We start from the raw sequence: 25,683 nt of genomic DNA, 5'->3' as shown, positions 1-25,683 counted from the left end.
GTGCAGACTGGGAATAGAGGCTGAGTTTGTGTCATGTGGGTTGATAAAACTCTGCCTTTTTTTGTACCTTTTGGAGAGTTGATCGAAGAAATCAAGGGGAGAGGAGGATGTTTTCCAGCAACAGCCAAAACCCATGGGGATTTAACAGGGAATGTGAACTGAGAGAGTGTTTAATTCCTCTGCCAAACTCAGGGCTGGTTGTCACCTGCACAGAACCCTCAAAGTGGAAGCAGCTGATGAATTCAAGGGTTTAAACTGGGAAAATGATCTGTTCCAGTAAAAGTCTGTAGAGGATGGATAAATCCAGGGCTTTCCATGATTTCCCTTCCAGTGAAGTTGGTTTCCAGGGGTAATTTGAAGTGCATTTGCATATGGAGATGGAGATGGAGAGTCTCCTCTTCGGTCTAGACCACAAAAAAGAAAATACATTTCATAGCAGGTGACTGGAAAAGTGGCTGAACGTATTGAATTAATGTGCATTTTTTTTTATTCCTTGTGATCGATTCTGAAATGAGTTTGGATCCTGGTGGCAATGCAAATACCTGGCGTGAATAAGCATGCAAAATTTGGAGGAAATGAAGGAAAAGAAGTGAAACAAATGTGTTGATTTAAGTTGTTTACTTCCAGTTTCATTTTGGCAAGGAGTTGATTCCCATTCTAATAACTGTAGAATAGACATGTGGATTTAGGGAGGGCGATGGGATTTCCACACACATTCCTCCATTATGAGGAGGGAAGCTAAATCAGACGTATTTGGGAAAGGATTGAAGAGCAGCTCTTTTCTTGCATTTCAATGAAATTTAATTAAACCCCCACAGACTTGAGCTGCTGGTGTTCGGAGAGAGGTTTTGTGGTGCAGTGCCATCGTGGGGTTCTGTTTCTGGTTGGATTTCCTCAAAGTCCCCGTGTGGTAATGTCCAAAGGAGGTTGGGAATGTCATGGAATTATAGAGACTTCAATCCTACAAAAGCCTAAAATTACATGTGTGTGACTGACCCAGGGCACACAAACATCTTAAATTTGTTTTTTGATTGTATTTTTATTTTTGCTGAATTTTACTGTTTGCTAATTTTTACTCAGGGTGACTGATGAATTGGTTCCACTCTGTTGCCTGGGGATCCTTTTTCTAATTACTGATTCTCAGCTAATTCTCCACATTTCACAGTCATTATCTGTGAATCTGGTATTATTTAAATTCCCAAGCAAAACCTTTTGGGATTTTGACCCCAATTTGTGGCTTGATCTGTGGCCTAATACCACCACTGTCTTTTACCCAAGTAGTTTGTTATCTGTTATCTCCCATGGGAATAAATCCTATTTTTTTCGTATCAGTTCGTGTTGTTTTCCTAGAAAATCTTTTTGCTAAAGCTCCTCTCCCATTTCTCCTGACCCCGTGCTGCTCTCACCCTCTGTCATCTTTCTGCTCTCTTAATCCTTGAACTCTTTAAGTTCTCCCTCTTGATCTTTGAGGTTGGTCTTGACCTTTTGCCTTCTTCACCTCCCTCTGTATCTCTGAACTTCCCAGCTATCTCAGCATCCTCTCCTTTGCCCGTTTATCATCCTCCCCAAATTCCTGTTTCTTCTCAGCAGACAGTCCTTAAAAAAGAGAAAGGTTTGAAGCACAAATCCCCACCCACACAGGCCAGCTCCTGCTCTCCAGCCAGTGCCAAGGGCGTTCCAGGAATGGCAGAAGGAAAGGGCCAGGAGCTCCTCCCATCTTGTGCACCTTCCCTCTGGAGAGCAGAAATTTGGGCCAGCATTTCCAAACCTGGTCCCTTATGTCCAGCTCTGGCCCCTCAGTTTAGGAAGGACATGGAGTGCTGTGTCCAGCTCTGGGTGTCTCAGTTTAGGAAGGACATGGAGTGCTGTGTCCAGCTCTGGCCCCTCAGTTCAGGAAGGACATTGAGATGCTTGAGCGCGTCCAGAGGAGGCCACGAGGCTGGTGAGGGGCTGGGAACACAAACCCTGTGAGGAATGACTGAGGGAGCTGGGGTTGTTTAGCCTGGAGAAAAGGAGACTCAGAGGTGACCTTATCACACTCTACAACCCACTGAGAGGTGGTTGCGCTCAGGTGGGGGTTGGTCTCTTTCTCCCAGCAGCAGCTGACAGAACGAGAGGACACAGTCTTAAGCTGCACCAAGAGTAATATAAGTTGGATATTAGGAAAAAGTTTTTTACAGAAGGGGTGATAAAATACTGGAACTGTCTGCCCGAGGAGGTGGTGGAGTCACCATCCCTGGATGCGTTAAAAAAAAGACTGGATGTGACACTCAGTGCCATGGTTTAGTTGTGGTGTTAGGGCTGGGTTGGACTCGATGATCTTGGAGGTCTTTTCCAACCCACTGATTCTGTGATTATCCACCTTGTTGCCTTTTAATTATCCCTGAAAATTGGACCCAGCAAGCATTGGGTTGAAGTCCAGTAGAATGTAGAAAAAAGGGGATAAAATCACAGCCAGAAGGACAACGTCATGTTTTTCATTACTAGGAGATGAAACCATTGAAGTTTATCCCTAGTTCATGTCCTTCTCCTTAGTACTGCTTGGTTTAGGGGGCTTCTGAGATGAGCAGTGTTTGTTCTCTGGCAAACCTAATAAATCCTGTTCAATAGCTCACAAATGCTCCTGTTTATCCACTGTTAATCGGCATGAGGAGAGTTTTGTGAAGGTTGTGTTCTGGTGTAAAGACCTTGACTTTGATGGTGTAAAAGGAAACCAAACTGCTCAGCTGTGTGCTCTAGGTCATGGAAATTCCAGAGGTGTGGAACTGTTGCTTCTTTCCATGAAAGAAGTCAACCTTCAGGCAGCTTCTGGATTATCACAACAGTAGTGTCTTGTTTACAGCTCAATGCAAAATACTTGAATCCCTGGTGGAAATTCAGCCTGGGTTTCATGACCAGCAGTTTCTCCTGAGGAGTTGTCAGGGCTTTGGTCAGAGTTGGAAAAATTACAGCTTGGAGATGGCCTTTTGCTCTAAATTGGAATGTGTTGACTTTCTCTCTTCCAGTTTCCATTTGTATAACTTTATTCCCATCTCCTGGCTTGTCCCAGTGGCTCATCTGGGAGAGGGCTGGGTCCAGCTCAGTTTGTGGAGGTTTTTTTTGCCTTCAGGACACTGAAATGGGAGGAGGTTTTGAGAAAAAGGAAGAGCAGGAGGGTGCCAGCCCTATCTCCTTCCCTCCTGCTCACTCTCAGCACACCACAGGGAACAGCAGTACCAAGCACCAAAAGAAACAACCAGAAATTAAAGCAATCATTTAACCAAAGAACTTCAAATTAGGAACATTTCTCATATCTTTGCATTTCAGGAACAGCAGGGCCCTGTTGTTTATCCGCTTTGGTTTATCCATTTCAGTGTATATCCCATGGATTAGGTGGAGGCTGTACTTGCTTTTACTTCAATGAAAGAATGGTTGAATACCCTTTTTTTACTGTCCCCATACATCCTTTTAGATTCCTCTTCCCTGGAGCAGTCCCTGTTCCTGAGTCCTCAGAAGCACAGATTATATCTTGATAAAATACAGATTTTATCTTCATACGACCTCTGTCGAGGACAGATGAACTCATTGTGGGGAGTCATCTCTTAAATCATAGTTTAGTTTTAAGCAGTTACCCTTGGACCAGGGAGTTGGATCAATAATCCTCATGTGTCCCAACTATATCCAACCCTAGAATTCCAGGATTTGTGTTATTCCAGGAGCTGTGCTGCGTCCATGCACAAACAGCCCGTTTAGGAGGTGTATTAAGAGCCTTGCTCAGGGATGGTTTTGCAGGAGTTGGAAGCAACCCATGAAGTGCAGAAGCCCCCACAATTAGAGGAGACAGCCAGAGTGTCCAGCTCATTCCCAGGAGTGTCTTCCTCAGCGCTGTCACAGCCCATTAAGGAGCCACAGTGAATCAGTGCAGAGGAAATGTTTCCCAAAAGGATTGGACGGGGAGACAGGCTCCTGTCATTGTCACAGCACAGCTTTTGCTCTAAAATACATACTCAGAGTGCTGGTGAGAGATCAGAGAGCTGTATCTTTAAGGAGGAAGAATAAGTTTGTAACCCAACAGTATGAAAACCAAAAACATTGCTGCAGGACATTGCAGCTCAGAGCCAGCTGAGTGCAAATCACAGTATCCCAGAATGGTTTGGGTAGGAAGGGACCTTAAAGCTTATCCTGTTCTAGCCCCTGCCATGGGCAGGGACACCTTCCACCATCCCAGGCTGCTCCAAGCCCCAGTGTCCAACTTTGCCTTGGACACTTGCAGGGATCCAGGGGCAGCCACAGCTGCTCTGGGCACCCTGTGCCAGGGCCTGTCCACCCTCCCAGGGAACAATTCCTTCCCAATCTCCCATCCATCCCTGCCCTCTGATAGTGTGAAGCCATTCCCCCTTGTCCTGAAATTCCAGACCCTTGGAAATAGTCTCTTTCCATCTTTCTTGTAAGGACCCTTCAGGTCCTAGAAGGCCAAAATTAGGTTCCCTTCCTCATTTTCTTTCTTGGTTCTGTGCTCCATGGTTATGGTGGAATTAAGGGCATGCGTTAACCCTCTCTTCCTCTCATCACTGCGTCTTCCTCATGTTTTAATTTCCCACTTGTTGAGCTGCTGCTTGGGTGTGGAGATGTCTTAAGTGTCAAAAATTAGGGATAAATGAGGAGAGGACCACAACAGCATAATCCTCCCCTCTGGGTATTTCAAGCAACAACATTTTTAGATAATCCCTGGGAGTAGGACACACTGTAAACAGGGAAACAAATTTGTGTGATTCTTTAGGGGTTCAGTACAGAATAGCTTGGGTTTGCAGCATTTTCAGCAAGTAAATATATTTTTCCATTTCATTTTGTTTGCATGTCTGTTGTCATTTTAGGATGTTCAGGGCAGCAAATCCCGAACAGGAAAAATAAATCTTCTAAAAGCTGCTTCTGTTTGGAGTTTTGCTGACAGGTCTGTGAATATTTTTTAAAGCACCAGCAAAATAACATATTTAGGTTATTTTCATTTTATTTTAAAACACTCTGAATGCAATGGGTGGGACATGGAGAACTGTCATCAACCCCATGTTGCCGTCACTGGTTTTTGTGGTACAAACCCAGCTCCGGCTTTGAAGTTCTCCTTTCAAAGCCACCTTTGTGCCTCTGCTCCCCTGAGAAGACCTTTGGCGCCATGGGTCACAGAGCATTCCAAACACCCCGTTTCCTACCTTTTCCCAAACATTCTCGGCATAAACATGGCAGTCAGAGGCATCCAGGTGGAGGAAAAATGAGGTTTTCTCAAGTTTAACTGTTGGGTTTGTCTCCAGAGTGGAGGTTTCTCCGTGAGGCCTGGTCCAGCTCAGGCATCTCATTTTTAGTCAAGGTTTCCCCACAAGGCCTGGTCAGGTCTCAAGCATTTCATTTTTAGTCAAGGTTTCTCCACAAGGCCTAATCGGAGTTTCTTTTTGAGACCTGATTGAAGTTTCTCCATGAGACCTGGGCAGGCTCTCAGACATCTCAATTTTAGTCAAGGTTTTTCCATGAGGCCTGGTCAAGGTTTCTCCACACGACCTGCTCAGCTCTCAAACATCTTGTTTTCAGTTGAGGTTTCTTCATGAGGCCTGGGTGGGATCTCAAACATCTCAATTTCAGTCAAGGTTTCTCCATGAGGCCTAATTGAGGTTTTTCCATGAGGCCTGGTCAAGATTCCTCCACACGACCTGGTCAGGTCTCCAACATCTCCTTTTCAGTCAAGGTTTCTTCCACAAGGCCTGGTCCAGCTCTCAAGCATCTCATTTTTAGTTGAGGTTTTTCCACAAAGCCTGGTTGAGGTTTCTCCATGAGGTCTGGGTGGGATCTCAAACATCTCAACTTCAGTCAAGGTTTCTCCTTGAGACCTGGTCAAGATTCCTCCACATGACCTGGTCAGGTCTCCAACATCTCCTTTTCAGTCAAGGTTTCTCCACAAGGCCTGGTCCAGCTCTCAAACATCTCATTTTTAGTCGAGGTTTCCCCATGAGGCCTGGGCAGGCTCTCAAAACATCTTAGGTTTTTTTGAGGCTCTCCAGAGGGCCTGATTGAACTCTCAGAGATCTCAGTTTTAGTCACGATCTCTCCAAGAGGCCTAATTGAAGTTTCTTCACAAGGCCTGGCCAAGGTTTCTTCATGAGGTCTTGTCGAGCTCTCAAACATCTCATTTTGGGGGTATTTGGGAGCAGAAGCTCCAGTTGAAGTTTGTGACTGATCAACCAAGCTTAATGGACCAAAGTCCTCAGCCAGATGTGAAGGTCTGAAATTGCAAAGGCGATGGTTTTTTGTGTGGTGGGTGAGATGTGCCCTGGTATGTTGAGGACAAAGAAATTATTCACACATTGAACTGTTCTGAGATGGATGGATCGGGGTGGTCACTGAAATACGCTTTGTACCTTGCTTTGGGTCCTGTATTTTGGGAGATTTTCATCCTGGGGAGCGCTGGGACTCAAAAAATGAGTTTATCAAGAAAATTTGGTGCTAAACTCTTCCTAATTTTATCTGTTTTCAATATAAGTTGGTCTCATAAAAATCCAGCCACTCCTGAAGAGAACTTGCATTGGGTATTTCTCCACTCAAAGAAATGTCCACGTCCACTCACTGACATTCTGCACAGAATGAGGGATTTCATAAAACGGGATAGTTGCCTTTTTTCGGGCATAATCTGACTTGATCCTGAGATTGGTAGTTTTCCTGTAGGGTACCTGGAGTAGGTCATGGAGACCTATCCATGTCTTACCCTCTCCAACCTGCTGAATGAGCATTCTTCCCACCCTTCCCTTTGGTGCTGGGATTTTTTTGATTGTTTTAAGTAAAATTTACAGTAGAAGTAAAGAAAAAGAAAACCCTAGTATTTTTATAGAAGTTTCTCTTACTGGGGTTTCCATGGGAGGTCTTGATGGAGGTCTTCAAAGGAAGAAAGAGCTTCACTTTTGTTCATTTAGGTTGGAAATGCTATTTTGTGAGATTCCAGCTTTTCTGTATGCTGAGGGACAGGACAAGGGGAAACAGCCTCAAGCTGTGCCAGGGGAGGCTCAGGTTGGACAGCAGCAGGAATTTCTCCATGGAAAGGGTGCTGAGGCCTTGGCAGGGGCTGCCCAGGGAGGTTTGGAGTGCCCATGGCTGGAGGTGGCACTCAGTGCTCTGGGCGGGGGACAAGGTGGGAATGAGTCACAAGGTCAGCTCCATAGTCTTGGAGGTCTTTTCCAACCTCAGTCATTCTGGGATTCTGTGAACTTTTGCCAAAATGCTTCTTCAGCATACCTGAGGAGGTGTTGCTGCCTCTCAAGTGGGGCTACAAGCAAGAGCCTTGTCTTTATTTCCACTTCCATGTGCCCTGAGCGAGCTCTTGGGCACTTTGCCTGCCCAGGATGGTGCTCTGAGACTGGACAGGTAGCAAGAGTTCCATTAGAAGGGCGAAGCACGTGTATGAGCTGATTTGTGTTAGGAAACAAGGATTTAAGAGCAGGAGCATTGCTAAAGGATGGGAAGGATGTGTTGATTCAAGCATGAAGAATTGCTGGTGCAATTAGCTGTGAAAGAAATGGCTTGGAATACATAAATGTGAGGATGTGGGTAGCACCAGTGAGGAGCAGGTCAAGCAAAATGAAAGCTCTGGGCACTCAAGGAAGGACTAGAGGAATGTGACTGGAACATTGGAAGAAGGACTTGGCTGAGATTAGAGCTCAGTTTAAAAAAGAAGAGACAAAATACACTGAAGTGAGAGGCAGCTTTAGGCACTTCGAAGCTCAAATTTGTGTTCCTTCCATTCCTTTGGCAGAGTTCTGGGTGGGAAGTTTGGGAAGACTCATGCATGGGAATGGTTTAGGATTTGTGGGTGGGAAGTTTGAGAGGACTCATGAGTTGGGAAGAACCAGGTGTGGGAATGATTGGGAAGAATTAGGGGTGGGAATTTATGGGTTGGAAGGTTGGGAGAACTTGTGGGTAGGAATTGGTTACAGCAGCAGGACTGAGACTCAGTTCTGCAGTGGTTGGTGCCGGTGGTCGCTGGTAAGCAAGACCAGAAATGTCCTTTTAAGGAGTAGGTTTATCACGTTAAATTGCCCAGAAATCATAGTAAAAATGTATCTAATGAATGTGGATTACCTGTTATAAATTTGGAAGCCGTTAGCCCATACTCTTCATTAATAAGATTTTTGGGTGCCTACAAGATTCCACTTGAAGGGTCTGATCCCAACACGTCCTAAAATCAGGCCCTTCCAAGGAATTTCACCCTGGATGGTCAAAAATGTGCACCTTAAATCTGTTCTCCAGGAACACCCAACATAATTAGTAAAACACTGCAGGTTTGTGTCCAGGTCTCCTCTAGATTTTTTTTTTTCTCCCTCTTCCCACTCTGGCACATGAAATTGGGAAAAGCTGGGGGTTCTGTTATCAGTCTGTAAATGATAAAAAGGTTGGGGTGTAAAGATAAACAAGCTCAGGTAAACGCAATACCCCTGAAGGAAAACATCTCAAGCTTAACCAAATCTGAGGATTTGGATTAATTACCCCATTTTAGCTCCAGTCCTTGCTGGTTTATACATACTTTGGGATTGTAAGATCTGATGGTGAGTGAAGGGCATTTTTGGGGTGATTTTGTCCCAAAATTGGGCTTGGATAGAATACCCAATACACCTCCAGCTCTTCTGGTTATGGCTGAAAAATCCAACAGACATTTATCCCAAGGGAGATGCAGGAGAAGTTGGGTGGGAAGTTCTTGGCATCCCCCAGCCTGCTCTTGGTTGAATTTGAAGGGGCAGAGCATCTGGGATGAAAATTCCAAGGTTTGGGGGGGTCTAAAAATCAATTGAAAGTCTTGATTTAGAAAATATTTGGGGTTTTTGGTGGTGTATAAATGCACATTGCTTTTGATGGGGCGACACAAGGGATGCAAGTATCCTAAAAAGTTTAGGAGCCAGCACTGATAAGCTGTGACATGAATTTAGCCAGGACTATTCCACAAAGTAAGGCAAAAATGGACAGATTAAACTACTGTAATAACAGGAGAAAAGCAAAACTTATTTGCTGAATAAAGCCCTTGCTAGCAAAGCTGGAAAAATCACTAAAACCAACACAAAAAAAAAAAAAAGAAAAAAAAAAGAAAAAGAAAACTTTTACACCAGACTTCTTATTGCAGTTTAGTTCATGTAGTATATTCCCTGTTGGAAATTCCTCTGTCTCGTTGACGTGCTGAAAATGGATTTAGGCTGTGAGGATAATTATCTGGGCACAGGCTGGAACCAGCACAGCCAGAAGAAAAATGGGCAACCCACAAATGCTTCCAGTTTAATTATTCTATTCCTTAGCACAGGACAACCTTTAAGTCACAGCCAATGTCAGGCCGGGATAAAAGGAGTCTAGGGTGGTGTTCTGAAAGCTGCCAAAATATGGGCTGGAGAACAGGCTGTGCTTCTATTTGTTCATCTTTATTTGGTTCCTTTCCCTCTTGCAGACTCACTACGAGAGTGGAGAGTACATCATCCGCCAAGGGGCTCGAGGGGACACCTTCTTTATAATCAGCAAAGGAAAGGTGAGTTCACACCTTCCCAGGGCAAGGGGCTCCCAAAATCCCGCTCCAGTCTCTCTCTCTCTCTCCCCTCTCCCGAGGCACAAATGTGTCAGCTCCTGACATTTAATGGAGCTCCTTGGCTGGGTCAGGAGGGAAGAGTGGCCTGCAGGGCTGGAAATGAAATCCCCTGCTGGTTTGCACAGGAGCTCTCAGGGAACACTCTGGGGTGGAAACTGTTGTGGAGACTCTGTGTAAATGACCACAAAACTCAATTTCTTTGAAAGAAATCCTACAATATTCCATGATTTCTTTGCTAAGCATCCCCCTTCCAAGGCTGGCTTCCAGGCTTCATTCCCATGGCTCTCTCTTCCCAGTTTCTCTAAATATTAGAAAGGCAGGGGTATCTGAGCTTTCTCCATGGGGGAAAAAAAGGTCTAAGTTTCTCTTCCACTGCTCAGAGGGAAAATATTTTTGACCTCTTTTCCCATAAAATACTGATGGGATTTTATAGACCAAGTTTTTTCCTTCTGCTCAACAATTCTTTATAATTTTTTTAGCCTGCCTAATACATTTGAGAGACATTTTGGCTTCTTTCCACATAGCAGGATAGAGGTTTTGGAGGGAATACACAGTGATTTCCAGCTGCCAACTTGTTTTCCACCATCATCTTCCACTTTCGGCAAGACAGTCTTCATTGCAAGGCAAAAAACCGATCTTTTTCAGATCAATAAGAATGTCACAGAGAAGTTTTTGAAATGAAGTTAACCATAGCCTGCAGAAATCCAAGTTTTTTGGTTTGATGCCCTTTCACTTCCCTTCACCCAAAAATAATATTCCCTCTTTTGCCAGAGTATGGACAATCATGAGCAAAGCTTCAAATCCTTTTCTTTTGCTGTTTTTTTTTGTGGACAAAAATATTGAGACGGTGCATCTCCCTCCCACGCTCGGTGTTTGGAGCCGTGTTGGCCACTGAGGCTTTTGCCCCGCTTGGTCAGGTGGATCCCATCCCTTTCCAGCAGCACAGAATCCTGGAATGGCCTGGTGGAAGGGATCTTAAAGCCCACCCAGTTCCACCCCCTGCCATGGGCAGGGACACCTTCCACTATCCCAGGCTCCTCCAAGCCCCAGTGTCCAACCTGTCCTCGGACACTTCCAGGGATCCAGGGGCAGCCACAGCTGCTCTGGGCACCCTGTGCCAGGGCCTGCCCACCCTCCCAGGGAACAATTCCTGCCCAATATCCCATCCATCCCTGCCCTCTGGCAGTGGGAAGCCATTCCCTGTGTCCTGTCCCTCCATCCCTCGTCCCCAGTCCCTGTCCAGCTCTCCTGGAGCCCCTTTAGGCCCTGGCAGGGGCTCTGAGCTCTCCCTGGAGCCTTCTCTTGTGCAGGTGAACACCCCCAGCCATCCCAGCCAACTCCATGACTCCCCTGGACTCATTCCAACATGTTCTCAATCTACAAAGAAATGTAAAAGCCAAATCCCAGTTGCTGGCCCGCAGCCTTTAACCCTCACCCAGAGGATGGAGAAGACCTCCCATGGCTTTGGCCATTGCTCTGGAGCCCTGGACTCTTCCTGGAGCAGCTCCTTGGTTTTGTCCCTTGCCTCCACTCCCTTATCTTACTGTGACAGCTGCAGGCCAGAAAAAGGGAGCTAAAATAAAACAAGGCATGGGGACTTGCTGAAAAAATTCCCAGACTCTCAGCTGGAGCCTTGATGGCTTGACAGAAATTCCCACAGGGATAGTTAAATCCTGCCCAGTTTTCTCTTCCAAGCGTATTTCTTTGGAAAAGAGACACCAGTGGCTGATGGAAGGATGGAGCTGGAGAGAGTTTAATTTTAATGCCTGGTTTAGGATGGATGTAATAATTAATCCATGCTAAGGATACAGCCCGAGATAGAGCCTCAGCAGTGAAACACAGAATGAATGGTAATAAAATACAGGATTTTAGAGTCAGTGTGTGCTGCCTGGCACCTGCTGAAGCTGGAGCACATCACCTCCCATGTCCTGTGGTAAAAGTTGACCCAGGCAGCTCAGTAAGCCAGGAAAATCCTGTTCCTGGGAGCACACCTGCAGTGTCTGCAGTCAGTGTGAGCAGGATCAGGGAGAGCTCCTTAGGGAATATCTGCCTTGCCTGTCATGTCAGAGACATGAGTGTCTGGAGTGACACAGGATCATGGAATTCTTTGGATTGGAAGGACCTTAAAGCCCATCCAGTGCCACCCCTTGCCATGGGCAGGGACACCTTCCACTCTCCCAGGCTGCTCCAAGCCCCAAAATCCAGCCTGGCCTTGGACACTTCCAGGGATCCAGGGGCAGCCACAGCTGCTCTGGCCACCCTGTGCCAGGGCCTGCCCACCCTCCCAGGGAACAATTCCTTCCCAGTATCCCATCCATTCCTGCCCTCTGGCAGTGGGAAGCCATCCCCTGTCACTCCATCCCTTGTCCCAAATCCCTCTCCAACTCTCTTGTATATTCAGGCCCAGGAATTCTGCACTAAGGTGTCTTTGGAGCCTTCTATTCTCCAGGCTGAAGTGAGCAGAGATAGTTTTTACATTTCTGAGCCCATCGCTCCTCTCAGAAATACTGAGAAATCTTCTGCTCTGTTTTCTTCCAGCCCATCCCCTACTGATAATTCTTCTAGGACCAAATTCCTTTTGCCCTTCTTCCCGTCATCTCCATTCACCCCGCCTGACCCCACTCCTGAGCTCCTTTTGTGTATTTATTTTAACTTGTTTTCTCAAGTCCTACAAAGCAGAAATCAAAGTGATTTCCACACATGCTGTGTGCAGGAATCTGTGGAATAATAATGGATGGAAATGGCTCATTCCCTTCTGCTTGGGAAGTGCTGCTACTCCATCCCTTGCCCTTATCCAGAGACAGCATGTGCCTTGCTGTGCCATTTTCCACCCTTTTCCCTTTAAAATCCACAATGTGACACCAATTTAATGCGGGTTTCCCACTGGAGGCAGGTTCAGAGCTTTTGAACCTTGTCGAAGCCACACTGTCCTAATCCCTGAACACTCTTTGCTTGGGATCAGTGGAAGTCATGGAAAAAGGGCTGCAATCCGTATTGAAGTTCCCTCTGTTTATCCAGGGGTGTTCCTGGGTCATCCATCCCATACTCCCTGCCCTTCCATGAGTCAGTGCAGATGTTACCTCATTAACCTCTCAAACCCACTGGTTCTGCCGCCCCTGAAAGAGCTGGGAGAAGGTGCAGGCCACAAGCATAAATTTAATAGGGAAATTACACCAGGATATCACTGAATCCAAAAGGATGTGCCTGACGTCCCACCTTTTGGCTTGGGGAATTTCCACGTGCAAAAGCTCTGGTTAAAAAGATGGAAAGATTTGATTTCTGCTCCAGCTGGAGTTGTCCCATCCCTGAACTGGAGTGAGAGCAGAGCCACCCTTCATCCTGCAATGCCCCAAACTGATTCACTTCAGCTGTGTCCAAATGGTGGTGATTTGTGTTATTCCTGTCCCTTCAGGGAACTTGGGAATGCTGGGAATCATGTGGAACAAAGCTAATGGAAGCTTGGGCCATGTGGCACAGCAAATTTTTGGAATTTCATTCTCCTCTCACTGTGCCTTTGCAGCCAACTCCACGTTGAGAGTTAGAAACGTTCCCCAAGAACCTAAAGCTGGGTGTTTTTGCTGGAGTAGTAGGGGAAAAATCACTGCTTGTTTTCTTGGATGGTTGGTTTGCGATGCCAAGGGAAGAGTGCAGGACTCTGGGGAATTACACTGTTCCCAGAGGAGCCTTTCCTGAGAGATCCAGGAGGTGACAAATTCCCCTCTGAACGAAGAGGTTTTAGTTGTTAATTAAGAGTTCCCTGAATCTCGTGGGGTTTTGGCTTTTCCACAGGTGAACGTTACCCGGGAGGACTCTCCCAGTGAGGATCCCATCTTCCTCCGCACTCTGGGGAAGGGGGATTGGTTTGGAGAAAAAGCCCTCCAAGGGTAAGTGCTCCTTATGAAGTAGTTCTTGAACGTTGATCTTTTCTCTGGGATTTTTTTGCAGCTTTCGGGTGGTTCTGGCCATCTGGGCAGAGATTGGGAGTGGATTTATTTTTTTGGAGTCGCTGGATTTGTGTTAGAAGGAGGGCCCACCTCAGTGGGAAATGGGCTTGTGCTGCACTTGATCAGCCAAATGTAGACCTTCCCTTGCTTAAGGACATCACAAATTAGTTTATCTTTGTGCTTCCTTCCCCAAACATCCATTGGAAGCTCACAGAGTTTGATTTTTGCAGCTCTGGAGTGTTGTTCCTCTATGGAAAAGGATAATTGTTGTCATCCTAATGGGGCAGATGCTGAAAGCAGGGAAGTTTGGGGGGTTTAAATTGCAGTGCTGTATTTGTATGGGATTTTGGAGGTGGAAATTGGATGTGAGTGAGCACTTTTGTATAAACATTTTCCTTTGGGGATGAGCAAAAAGGAGAGAAGCTGCAAATCCATATTCAACGGGTGTTTATTATAAAAACAGGCTTAATTAAGGCAGGAATTTGGGACACTTGTTCATCTTCATGGACAAATGTCCTTTCCTGGGGATTTGTCTGGGTGCCAGAGCTCTTGGGCTTTTTTTGGGATGCTGTGGTAACATGGTCAATCCCTTCTCTACCACCCTTCTCCCAAATGCAAGGTGACAGAATATTTGATGGATGAATTTCCTGGTACTTCTTGGCAGCCAGAGATGTACTGTGCACAAACCTCAAGTCTTTGAATCTCTACCTTAATTACAAAATGTTGTGGTAATTAACAAATATCCTGATTTTGATTCCATCCCTGCACAGCCCTGGTGACATGGAGCATCCCCATGGTGGGAATTCCTTGGCATTTCAAGTACAGCAGTTTGAGATTGGTTAATTTACAATACTTGGATGCATGTATTTGAACAATCAATATAGAAATGGAATTATTGAGAGGACGTTCTCAGCATGCAGGGAAAGCACAATCCTGCCATCCCTGGAAGTGTCCAAAGCCAGGATAGGGCTTGGAGCAGCCTGGGATAGTGGAAGGTGTCCCTGCCCATGGCAGAGATGGCACTGGATGGGCTTTAATGTCCCTTCCACCCCAAACCATTCTGTTCATTTTTTTTTTGCTGGAGAGGTGGAATTCCTCCAGAACCATCCCTCCAGTCTGCTGATAATCACAGGAGTCTTACAGGGAGATTTAAATGGAATCATGTGAAAATATTGTAATGTAAACATTTGGTAGCTTGATAAATTGCTTATTAATGAGTTTCTGTTGGGATTGTGTGAGATATTCCTGTTCGGCCACTTGGGAAACCTTTAGGATGTTTCCACTGCTGTAAAATACAGCTGTGGCTGAGAGCTTGAGATAAAATGGATTTTTTACTCTATTTTCTTTCCATTTTTATCTTAGAATAATTTTTTAAAACTTTGCCAGGGCCTTAGCAACACTTGGAATCCCAGAATGGTTTGGGTTGGAATGGACCTTACAGGTGAAGGGACACTTCATTAAAACCTGGTATTTTGTGTGTGTAGAATAGAACAACAGCTACAAATCATTTCTTCATTAAGATAGAAAACAAGGCAGAAATGCAGCCCAGAAGGAGCTGGGATAACAAATCCCTCCCAGCAATATGTCCCTGACAGAGCCATCGGGGGCTGATGTGGATTATCCCATTTTCCATGCCCACAGCAGATGGCACCCATTAGTTCCCAGTATCCCATTGCACGCCGTCAGAACAAGTCATGAAATGATGATCCACATCATCTTCTCTCATGCCCCCTCGTACCTTTCTGGCTAATTGGAGGCAGCAGATGGGTAATTTGCAGTCTAGCAGGACATAATTTAGGGTGCTCCACCATCAGGTGTTGTTTTCTTCGTTATAAAGAAAACATTTGATGGGGCTGGTTACAATAATTATTTCTATCAGCAGGGAAATAACGTTCCTTCAAATCAGCGTGGGGAGATAACTCAATGCATCTCAGGGGCTGAACTCAGTAATAACTCAATGGGAGTAACTCAGTGTGGCTCAGGGACTAAAACTGGCTGATAAATTAGGGGGGTGCTGCCTCCCTGGCCTCACACAGCTGAGGGAGCCGGGGCTGTTCAGCCTGGAGAGGAGCCCCAGCTGAGAGGGGCCCCGAGCCCTGGGTGTCCCTGTGTGCAGGGAGGGCTCCCAGCAGGGCCCAGGCTCTGCTGCGGGGGCCCAGCAATGGCCCCAGAGCCACGGGCAGGGCCTGAGCCCAGCAATTCCCCCTGCACAGGAGGCACAGCTTCTTCCCTGGGCAGTGCCCGGCCCTGAACACATTGTCCACACGGCCTGGGGGGCTCCTCCCTGGGGCTGTGGCAGAGCTGTGTGCGCACAATGCTGTGCCCTGGGCTCTGGGATGGCCCTGCTGGAGCACGGAGGTGGCACCAGGTGCCCACCCAGCTCCCTGCAGCCTCAGCCACCCTGTGACTTGTGTGTGAAATGTTTCAAGGCACGGCATATGGAAAAGGTGTGGGAATTTGGGACGCTGCCCCTCCACCGTGGCCATGGCAGGTCAGCTCATAGATGGAACTGCTGGAGGAAGCTCGTGTTTGACACCAAGAGCCCCCAGGCAAAGAGTGCCCTCCCCTCATCCTGCTGCTTTGTAAAGACTAAAATACATATTTTTTGATTGATTCTTTGCAAAATGTGTTTGTGGTGTGTAGGGAGAAGAAGGAATTGTGGTCTTTGGGTTGTGCAGGATGTGCTGTGCCCTGGTGACCCCAGCAATGATAACTGAGCTGTTGGGACTGATTTATATCTGGTTTTTTGTTACATTCTCAGTGATCTGAAAATGAGAATGTTTGTAGCTGTTCCTCATGGGATAACACATCTACTTTCAAGAAAATTGTGCTATTTCCCATTTATATCTGCACCTCTGGTAGTTATTTTTCCTAAATTACAGAAATCAGATCTTCCTCTACCTGCCTCAAACCCCTGGGGCATGATTTGTGTCCTGATAATTTCCTGGAAAAATGGGTATGGGTAGGAATGTCACGAGTTTCTGTGCTGACCATTCCAGAAACCTAATACCATATTTCCCACCTGGAATAGTGGGTGATGACCAAAACAGCATGGGAATGCACATGGGAAATATCAAATCAGGACTGTTCCAATCAGGATTGCAGCTGGTGATGTCAGAGCTCTCTTTATTCAGAAAGGATTGTTGGAGCTGAATTTAATGACAAAAGCATTTTTAAAGGCTGAGAACGAGACATCAATAAAAGTAGGACTTTGTTTCTTTTTCTTATAGAGGGTTTTTTTCTTGAGTCAGACTCCAAAATTCATTGTTTTTTATTAAATCTCTATTGACTCTGCAAGGGGTGCTGGGATCACTCCACTCCTGCTCCTCTGCTCCCTGCTGTAATTCGTACTTTCCTTCAGTGTTCTCAGTGATGCCACTGTTGGACTGACTTGACCTTTCCATTTTTCCTTTTCTCAGGGAATAAATGAAAAACTCTGTGGTTCTTTAAAAACTTCATAACCCAAACCTGGAAGCCTTTGGGGTGCCCCATCTTTTTTTCCTGCTCTCTCCTTTCTTGTCCTCTCCAGCTTTTTTCAGGTTAATTGGCTGTCCTGGAAATGAGCCCTTTTCCATTTTCCCTTTTTTCCCCCCCCTTTTTTCCCTTCCCTCTCCCCCTTTTTTTTTTCCTTTTTCCCTTTTTCCCTTTTTTCCCCTTTTTCCTTTTTTTCCCTTTTCCCCTTTTTTCCCTTTTCCCCTTTTTTCCCTTTTCCCCTTTTTTCCCTTTTCCCCTTTTTTCCCTTTTCCCCTTTTCCCCCTATCTTCCCTTTCTTCCATTTTTTCCCTTTTATCCCTCCTTTCCCCTCCTTTCCCCTCCTTTCCCCTCCTTTCCCCTCCTTTCCCCTCCTTTCCCCTCCTTTCCCCTCCTTTCCCCTCCTTTCCCCTCCTTTCCCCTCCTTTCCCCTCCTTTCCCCTCCTTTCCCCTCCTTTCCCCTCCTTTCCCCTCCTTTCCCCTCCTTTCCCCTCCTTTCCCCTCCTTTCCCCTCCTTTCCCCTCCTTTCCCCTCCTTTCCCCTCCTTTCCCCTCCTTTCCCCTTTTTTCCCCCTTTTTTCCCTCTTTTTTCCCTCTTTTTTCCCTCTTTTTTCTCTCTTTTTTCCCCCTCTTTTTCCCCTTTTTTCCCTTCCCCCCCCCTCCCCCCCCCTTTCCTTTCCCCTTTCCTTTCCCCTTTCCTTCTGCAGCTTTTATGGGCTGAATCCTTTTCCAATGTCCTTGAACTGAACCTCCCAGGAACGATGAGGGTTACATTCCACTTTCATGGGAAACCTTCCTTTCCATCCCCTGCTCCCACTAAAACCTTCCCATTTGCTGCCTTATGAATCTCATTGTCCTGAATTTTCCAGGGAACAGAGAGTGGAATGGAGCACTAGAAATATTTGTCTCTCTGGGACACAGAGGCAGGCACACAAGTATAGATGTGGCAGGAATTTCATCTCAGGGTGAAATTTCTAGAGAGATATATATGAATAAAAGATGTATTTATCCTATAGGATAAAAATGGGAAAATACCATTCTAATTCCTATTTCTTCAGGGTGAACCACAGTTCCTTCTGTTGCAATCCATGTGGTTTTGGGAAAAGGCATCTAACCACCAAAAATTATTGGGAAAGGGCTTGAGAAGCAGCAAAATTCTGGTGTAGGAAAGCAGATGGAATTTGTGATGGAAAGGGCTGGAAAAATGGGCTGTGGGGTGGAAAGACCATGAGGGAAGGTGCCCTCCTCGGGTGATTCCTCTTGGCATGAAGCCATTCCTTGGTCACAGTGCTGAGACATTCCCTATTCCCATTGCAGCCCAGTTTGGAAGAGTAGAAAAGGGAATGAAAAGCAGCCACGGGGTAGGAATGCAGTCCAGGATAATGCAGGACAATGCAGTTTTCCAGTGGAGATGGAGATGTAGCCATATGTAGAGGCCACCATAAAATGGAAGCAGTGCTTCCAGTGTTGATGTGCAGGAGAATGAATAAAAACAACCCCAAAAGAATGAATAAACCCAACCTTCTCACTCTGGCACATTGAGAAGCATTTTTCCTACCCCTGTTGCTAAATAATGCCTTTTTTTTCCCATAAATCCAGGGTGTTTTTCCCCTATTTCCTAACACCTGTGCTCCGTGTGTATCCCATGGACAGTGGATCTGACGCACAGTCTCCAAGGACTGGCTGGAGTTTTTGTCATCCACTATCTCAGATGCTTTCAACACTCCTTGCAAGCACTGGGTGATCTCAGAAGATCTTTCAGCCTTTATTTCCCTTTCCCTGCCAGGGAGGTGGGAGGCCCTGATGGATTTAGATCCATCACCCTGAGGAGCAGGAAGCTTTTCCAGGCTTTGGGAAAGCTGTTGGCAATTCCCTGAAACAAAACCCTCCCAGAGGCTTTGGAGGGTGAGAGCTCCAAAGCTGGGACAGCTGCAGGTGGGGAGGCAAGGTGACACCGGGGTGGTGTCACCATCTGCTCCCCTCAGGGCTGGAGCTCCTGCAGGGATGGCTTGGAGAGGTGGTGGCAGCTGCGCCTTGGAGCTGATTGATCTCCTGAGGGAGATTTTGGGCACCCCATGGCAGAAATTCAATTAACTGGTGGAAAACATGGCCCTGCCCTGCCCAGGCTGCTGTTGGGGTGGCCTGGCCTCGACACCCTCGGCTTGAGCACAGATGGAGAGGGTTTATCATTGCAAAATTGGGGAATTTCCATCAGGCCCTTTGTGGTTTCTTTAATTCCAATATTACAAGCATGATGGATTTGCTTTCCTTTCTCCAAGTCAGGCCCTTCCCCCAGGTACCAGGCAATGGGGGAAGAGGAAATGGCCAGGGGAGGTTCAGGCTGGACATCAGGAAGAATTTCTTCACCAAAAGGGTTGTGAAGCATTGGAACAGAGTACCCAGGGAAGTGGTAGAATCCCCAAAAAGCGTAATCCTGGCATGGTCTGGAAGTGTCCAGGGCTTGGAGCACCCTGGGATAGTGGAAGGTGTCCCTGCACGTGTCAGAATGTTGCAAGAAAATGAGCTTTAAGGTCCCAACCCAAACCATTCTGGAATTCTGGGCTGATTTCCATGATTCTGGGCCTTCCCTCTCTGCCCTGTTTTTGCCAGTATGTGAAGGAATGATCTGGAAAGGACCAGAGGGCAGAGGAAGAAGCGATGGCTCTCACAGTATCCTGCCTGGGAGCACTGTGCTGGGACTGCTGAGAAACAGTTTATTTTCTGCTTTTCCAGCAGGAACAAATTGATATTGTTGGCTCTTCCTGCCTAAAATCACAACACAGAATGAATTCCACCAAAGCCCCATCTAAACATGGCATTTCCAGCACCCAGAATTAATCCTGACCAACAACACCCTGAACCAGAGCTTCAGTCATTTATGATCCTTGCTGGGTTGAATATCCTCAGGCAGTTTTAAAGTCTCCCTTCTCCTCCTGCACACTTTAAAGCATGGCACTAATTGCCACAGAAGGTTGGGGGCTTTTAATGGTGCTTGTTTGGGTTTTTTTTTTTTTTGTTGTTTTGTTTTTTTGTGGTTGGTTTTTTTTTTTTTTTTTGGATGAGCCATCTGCTGCTTGAGGCGATGCCTCCGAGTTCTCAGATGTGCAGTTGACTTGTTGATTTTTAGGGTCTGTTGTCTCAGATTATACATGTGGCAACAAGCCAGGTGGACCCAATTTTCCTCTACTGTCTTTACATTTTCTGGCACATTTAGTGGCTTGTGAAGATCTCTGGAAGATGTCCCTGCCCATGGCGAGGCAGCTGGAAGTACAGGAACTGTAAAATCCCTTCTAACTCAAACCATTCTGGGATCTTCTGAGCTCAGCCCTGCTTTTTCATTAACAAGAGCCACAATATTAAAAACTTTTATGAAAAAAAAAATGCCGTGCCTTTAAAACTATTGTATTATATTTCTGTATTTATATAGAAATAAATGTACAGAAAATATTGTATTTATATAAAGGTTCGGAGCTGGAGCTCAGCACCTGCAGTGCAATTCTCTGTTCTGGCAAACAGTTCAGTTTATAACCTCAGGGTTTTTCCTAATTTTTGTGCAGAGAGCTGGTACCACCTTAGTCATGCTGGTCAAAAAGATCCTCATGGAAACACCTCTGGTTCTGAAGGGATGGGGATGGTCAGGAATGAAAGGCTGGTGCACAGAAATTCAATTTTTTTTTTCATTTATTTTCTAATAAAAAAAAGAAAACGGATACCAGAATCATGGAGTGGTTTGAATGGGAAGGGACCTTAAAGATTCAAAATTCCACCCCTGCCATGGGCAGGGACACCTCCCACAGTCCCAGGGTGCTCCAAGCCCTGTCCAACCTGGCCTTGGACACTTGCAGGGATCCAGGGGCAGCCACAGCTGCTCTGGGCACCCTGTGCCAGGGCCTGCCCACCCTCCCAGGAAACAATTCCTTTCTTATATCCCACCTAAATTTCCCCCTTGTGTGTTTGAAGCTATTCTCCCTTGTCCTGGCACTCCATCCTCTCTCCAAAATCTCTCTCCATCTTCCCTCTCATCCTCTTCAGGCACTAGAAGGACACAACAATGTCACCCTGAAGCATCTTTTCTGTAGGCTGAACAATCCCAATTCTCTCAGCCTTTTAATATCTGTCTTTAAAATATTGTTATCAACCCAAACTCTCCCTCAGGGAAAAAGAGCTATTTGGGAGATAAGGTCCCTTCCAAGCCAAACCTTTCTAGGAGTCTAAAAAAAAAAAAAAAATCAAACTTTTACTACTCTTCTTCTCCTCACAAAAAGGGGCATAAATAACATTAATTTGTGCAGGGAAGTTACACTCAGAACCAACTTGATGACTCAAATGTAGTTAGTAAATAATCAAGTGGTTTGGAGTCTTAAAGACAATTGTTGGTTTAGAAAATCACAGCTTACAAATTGTTCTTGCTTTTCTCCAACTGAGTCATAGCCCGGGAACTCAGATTGGTGTTTGTTTTTCTTTTCCTTTGAAGTTGTTGTCTAAAGAGCAGAGACAATATTCCTCCTGCTGAGTTAAAAAAAAAAAACAAAACAAAACAGAAATAATCAAATATATATATCTAATGTTGGGCAAGCTGAGTGTGCCAGATGGAGGAAGGAAGGCAGAATTCCAGGGGTTTGGGGCAAAGCAGCACTACCGAAGGTTTATAGTTACCCATATATTTGCTTTTGCTGCAGTGAACATCTCCAGGAATTTTTTCCAATGTCTTTTTCCCCTCTGTGTTCCTTCAGAGCCTGAAAAAAATTGACTGCATTAAGGAATGCATAGGAAATAATAAATATTATTGCTATTTATTAGCAAAGAAAGCTGCTGGAGCGCCATTCACATCAAAAGAATGTGGTTTTACTTTATAAAATTTTTCAAATAGCGCAGTTTGGGGGATTTATTTTTCTGTCTCAAGTGGGATGAGTTGAATGGGTGGTGATGGAAGAGATTTCAGGGGTCAGACTTTGTTCTTGCTTCCTGAAAGGAGCAAAACCCTGGGACTGAACTTTGTTTTTCCCATCTGGAGGGTGTGAAACAGCCTGGCAGGGCTGAAGGCTCCAAACTCTTCTCTTTTCCCTTTTTTCATTATTTTTTTGCAGGCAATTCCTGTGTTGGGCAAAAGAAAAAAAGGAAGCAATGGGAGGAAAAAAACCATTCCCACATTCCCACGTATTTTGCCCTGCAGCGATACATTGGTGTCAATAATAACCATCAATTGTTAGATCCAAATGTTTTATCCTAGAATTTCAAAATGAGGATGTCTGCGTCAAAATGATGGTTTCTGACAAATGTTTCTAGTTGGGGAGAAAATCCATGCTCGGAAATAAATGTATTTTTAACGAGAGGAGAGAAAAATCCGTGTTCAAGAGTTCCAGTGAGGAAATCACATTTTTCCTGGGAAAATGATTTCATCAAAATACTCCTGCTGGTCCTGTTCAAGTTTGTAAGCATTAAGTGGAACTGAGGAATGCAGCAGTGGATTTGAATTCTCTTGACTTCCTTTTAGAAAAAACACCTAAACAAGTGAAGATGCCTATGAGGGATGCAGGAGTAGGAATTAATTCATGGGATGTAGACAAGATGATCCGTGTTAGCAAACCCTTGGAGCAGGTTTACAACAAGATGGAATCAAAGAGGGGAAAAGAGAGCGAGAAATGGGATGTCAGCTTAAATTTATAGCTAAATTTATTACAGCACCTCATGATGTGGCTCCTGTTCAAATCTCCTTTTGTACCCAGGGTGGATTTGGATTTGTGTGTCAGGCTTTGGAGCTCCACTTAAAATTCCTGTAATTTATCAATTTTAGAAAATCGAGGGAGTTTTCTGCACAGTAACCCAGAATTTGGATGCAGGGCCCACTCATTTGGCGACCACTGTGAGGCACCATCGTAATTAAATGTGAAGGCCTGTGCTTTATAAGTAATCAAATGTTCTCTATTAGAGCCTTATTAAAATAATTCCACCTCTAAAATACAGAATAATATCAGCTCATGCCCTGCACTTTGCCTGCTGTAATTTAAACACGAACGGACCAAAGGAAATGGCCTCAGGTTGCACCAGGGGAGGTTTAGGTTGGATATCGAGGGAAATTTCTCCACCAAAATGTTGTCAAGCACTGGGACAGGCACCATGGCAGGGGTGGGATCACCATTCCTGGAGGGATTTCAAGGATGTGTGGAGATGGACATGGGACAGTGGTGGCCTTAAAGCCCATCCAGTGCCACCCCTGCCATGGGCAGGGACACTTCCCACTATCCCAGGCTGCTCCAAGCCCTGTCCAGCCTGGCCTTGGACACTGCCAGGGGCAGCCACAGCTGCTCTGGGCACCCTGTGCCGGGGCCTCCCCACCCTCCCAGGGAAGGATTTATTCCCAATGTCCCATCTAAATTTCCCCTTTGTCAGTGTGAACCCATTCCCCTTGTCCTGTCCCCCCATTCCCTGTGCCCCATCCCTCTCCGGCTCTCCTGGAGCCTCTTTAGGCACTGGGGGGGGCTCAGTCAGTGATACCAACATGGGAACAATGTAGGAATAATCCTGGTTTATTTGTATTTGCTGTTCTCCTCATCCTCCCTCCATAAACACCCAGAGTTTCATAGGCTGAGTACTATTCCTGTCCTGTTTATCTTCCTATTTCTTTACAGCCACCACTCTACCAGTCCCCTGCTTTGAATTTAATGATTATTAACATCAATTTTAAGTCTCAGAGCAGAGCTTTTACCCATGTCCAGACTTGGCGCAGGGGCTGTTTATGCTGGTGATGGCAGATCAGGCTCCAACAGCTCCGCTTCCAGTGGCAGCCTCTGATCTCACTTTGAGTTGCCCTGGCTGTTGACACAAAAGATACAGTTAAGCTTTTAATTCCTTGGTGCATTCCAGCAGATTCCTGTTGTCTCCACCTGTCCTTGTCCCTGTTTGGTGTCACTGTGACTTCAAAGTGGGGGCTGGAGCCAGCCTGACCACTGGGATCTTGGAGATCAGCAAGGCTGGCTGGGAATACCCACCCTGAGAGGGGTAACATTTAAAAGTAATAAACATGTTATCATTGCCCAAATTTGGGTGTTAATTCAGGTGAGGGCACAGCCTGAGCAAGACTCCTGTGAGAGGCAGCGCTCCCGTGACAGCGCTGGGACTGGTGTGAGGAGCTGGGGTTACCTCTGTGTTTGGCTCCCAGAACTGGGGTTTTGGGCCTGTTTTCTTATTGTGAAGTCCACGTGGGGGAGAGCCAGGGTTCCTTTTTGCTGAATGCAGAGGGTTGGGGTTGTTTGTTTAGGAGTGCTCCCCTTAGGGCTTAATGACCCACTCACGTTTTGTTAGGCTGAACCAGGTTGTCACTGATCCTCCCGATGTCTTGGAGTGGCTGCCTAGGACAGAGGGTAGACAAGATTAAGAGAATAAGAATAGGTATTTATTAAAGGTAGACCTTGGGCAGTTGCCTCTGAGAGGGGCTACATCTAGGATGGACAATGATCATGAGTTTCTCAGGCAGATTTAAGTTCGGTCCATTTACATATCAGGAATTAATGCTCCACTTACAGCTTCAGGTAAGGAAGTCATATACCCCCAGGTTACTTCCCCCCAGCTCACTTTTGTTTGTGCTTTTTGGGGCCTGAGGCTGCAGGGTTCCCTCAGATCTCAGGCCTAGAGGGTTTGTTTTGTCTGACCAAAATGTGAGGACAGTTAACCAACACTTTGTGTGGAGTTTAGAGTAATGCACTAATGCAGTGCAGGACTTGAAAATACAAAGGCTAAAATCTTAAGGCATCACTCCAAATCTCCACTGGAGGCTCAAGCTTCCCATTCCAGGGCGGTGAAGAGGGGAAACATCTCCAGCTGTGCCAGCTGTGTGGGCGAGTGTGTGAACAGATCCGACCCTGTGCTGGACAGCTCAGGGCTGGGACACTGCCAACCCTTCCCACAGGGCTGGGGTGAGGGGCACTGGGACACTCCATGGACAATACTGGTTATTTCCAGCCAGACACTCTTAAGGGATATGGGAGCCTCAGGCACTGCTGATGAGTGTTGGTGAAGGAAGACCCTTAACACTGGAATCAACCATTGGTTTCCTGGGATTTTTGGGATAGACTGGATCGTGCTGCCTTCTCCGTGAGTTATCTGCTTTATTAAAGCCTGGCCATTACACTGATGGGCATCTGGCCAGTGGAGAGCCCATGCAGCCCCTGCTCCTCTGGGACCTCTCCTTCCCATCCCATGGCCCATCTTCCTGTCCCAGTCCTGCAGCAGCTGATTCTCTGCGGGTTTAAGGCACCAAACCTCCTCTGTATTCTTTGTTCTTCACACACAAGGTTCTTCTCCCCAGATCCACTTGTTCTTATGCTGCCGAACTGTTCTGGCAGGAATCCTGCAGCAGGCTGATTTCCTTAATTATGATTATTGTCTTCCCCCCTCTGCCATCTCTCCAGCTCAGCAGCAGTTCCGCGGCCGTCTTTTCATTCCCTGACCATCATTTGTCAGCTTTTGTCTCCATTCTCTGCCCAAGAGGTCCCTGCTTTTCTCTTTCCAAAGAGAAAATGGACAAGTTATGATTCTCCTGAGGTGTTGTCACATCACAGAATCACAGAATCACTGGGTTGGAAGAGACCTCCAAGATCATCGAATCCAACCCAATCCTAACACCTCAACTAAACCATGGCACCGAGTGCCACATCCAGTCTTTCTTTAAACACATCCAGGGATGGTGACTCCA

The 25,683-nt window shown here is 46.1% G+C and overlaps 1 protein-coding gene across 2 annotated transcripts in view; it reads left to right on the top strand.

The window, feature by feature from the left end:
* Positions 1–25,683, top strand: part of PRKG1 (protein kinase cGMP-dependent 1) — a 365,655-nt gene that overhangs the window by 264,108 nt on the left and 75,864 nt on the right. For both annotated transcript variants that reach the window (XM_066191714.1, XM_066191713.1), the window contains exons 6-7: positions 9,443–9,520; positions 13,367–13,461. In XM_066191714.1, coding sequence (XP_066047811.1) covers positions 9,443–9,520; positions 13,367–13,461 — 173 coding nt within the window. The remainder of the gene's footprint in view (positions 1–9,442; positions 9,521–13,366; positions 13,462–25,683) is intronic.

Source organism: Chamaea fasciata, unplaced genomic scaffold, assembly GCF_029207755.1.
Source record: "Chamaea fasciata isolate MVZ Bird 193981 ecotype frontalis unplaced genomic scaffold, bChaFas1.0.hap1 SCAF_9, whole genome shotgun sequence".
In the NCBI taxonomy this organism is placed as follows: Eukaryota; Metazoa; Chordata; class Aves; order Passeriformes; family Sylviidae; genus Chamaea; species Chamaea fasciata.
Note: the sequence above shows the minus strand (reverse complement) of the source record. Positions and strands in the feature narration are given on the sequence as shown.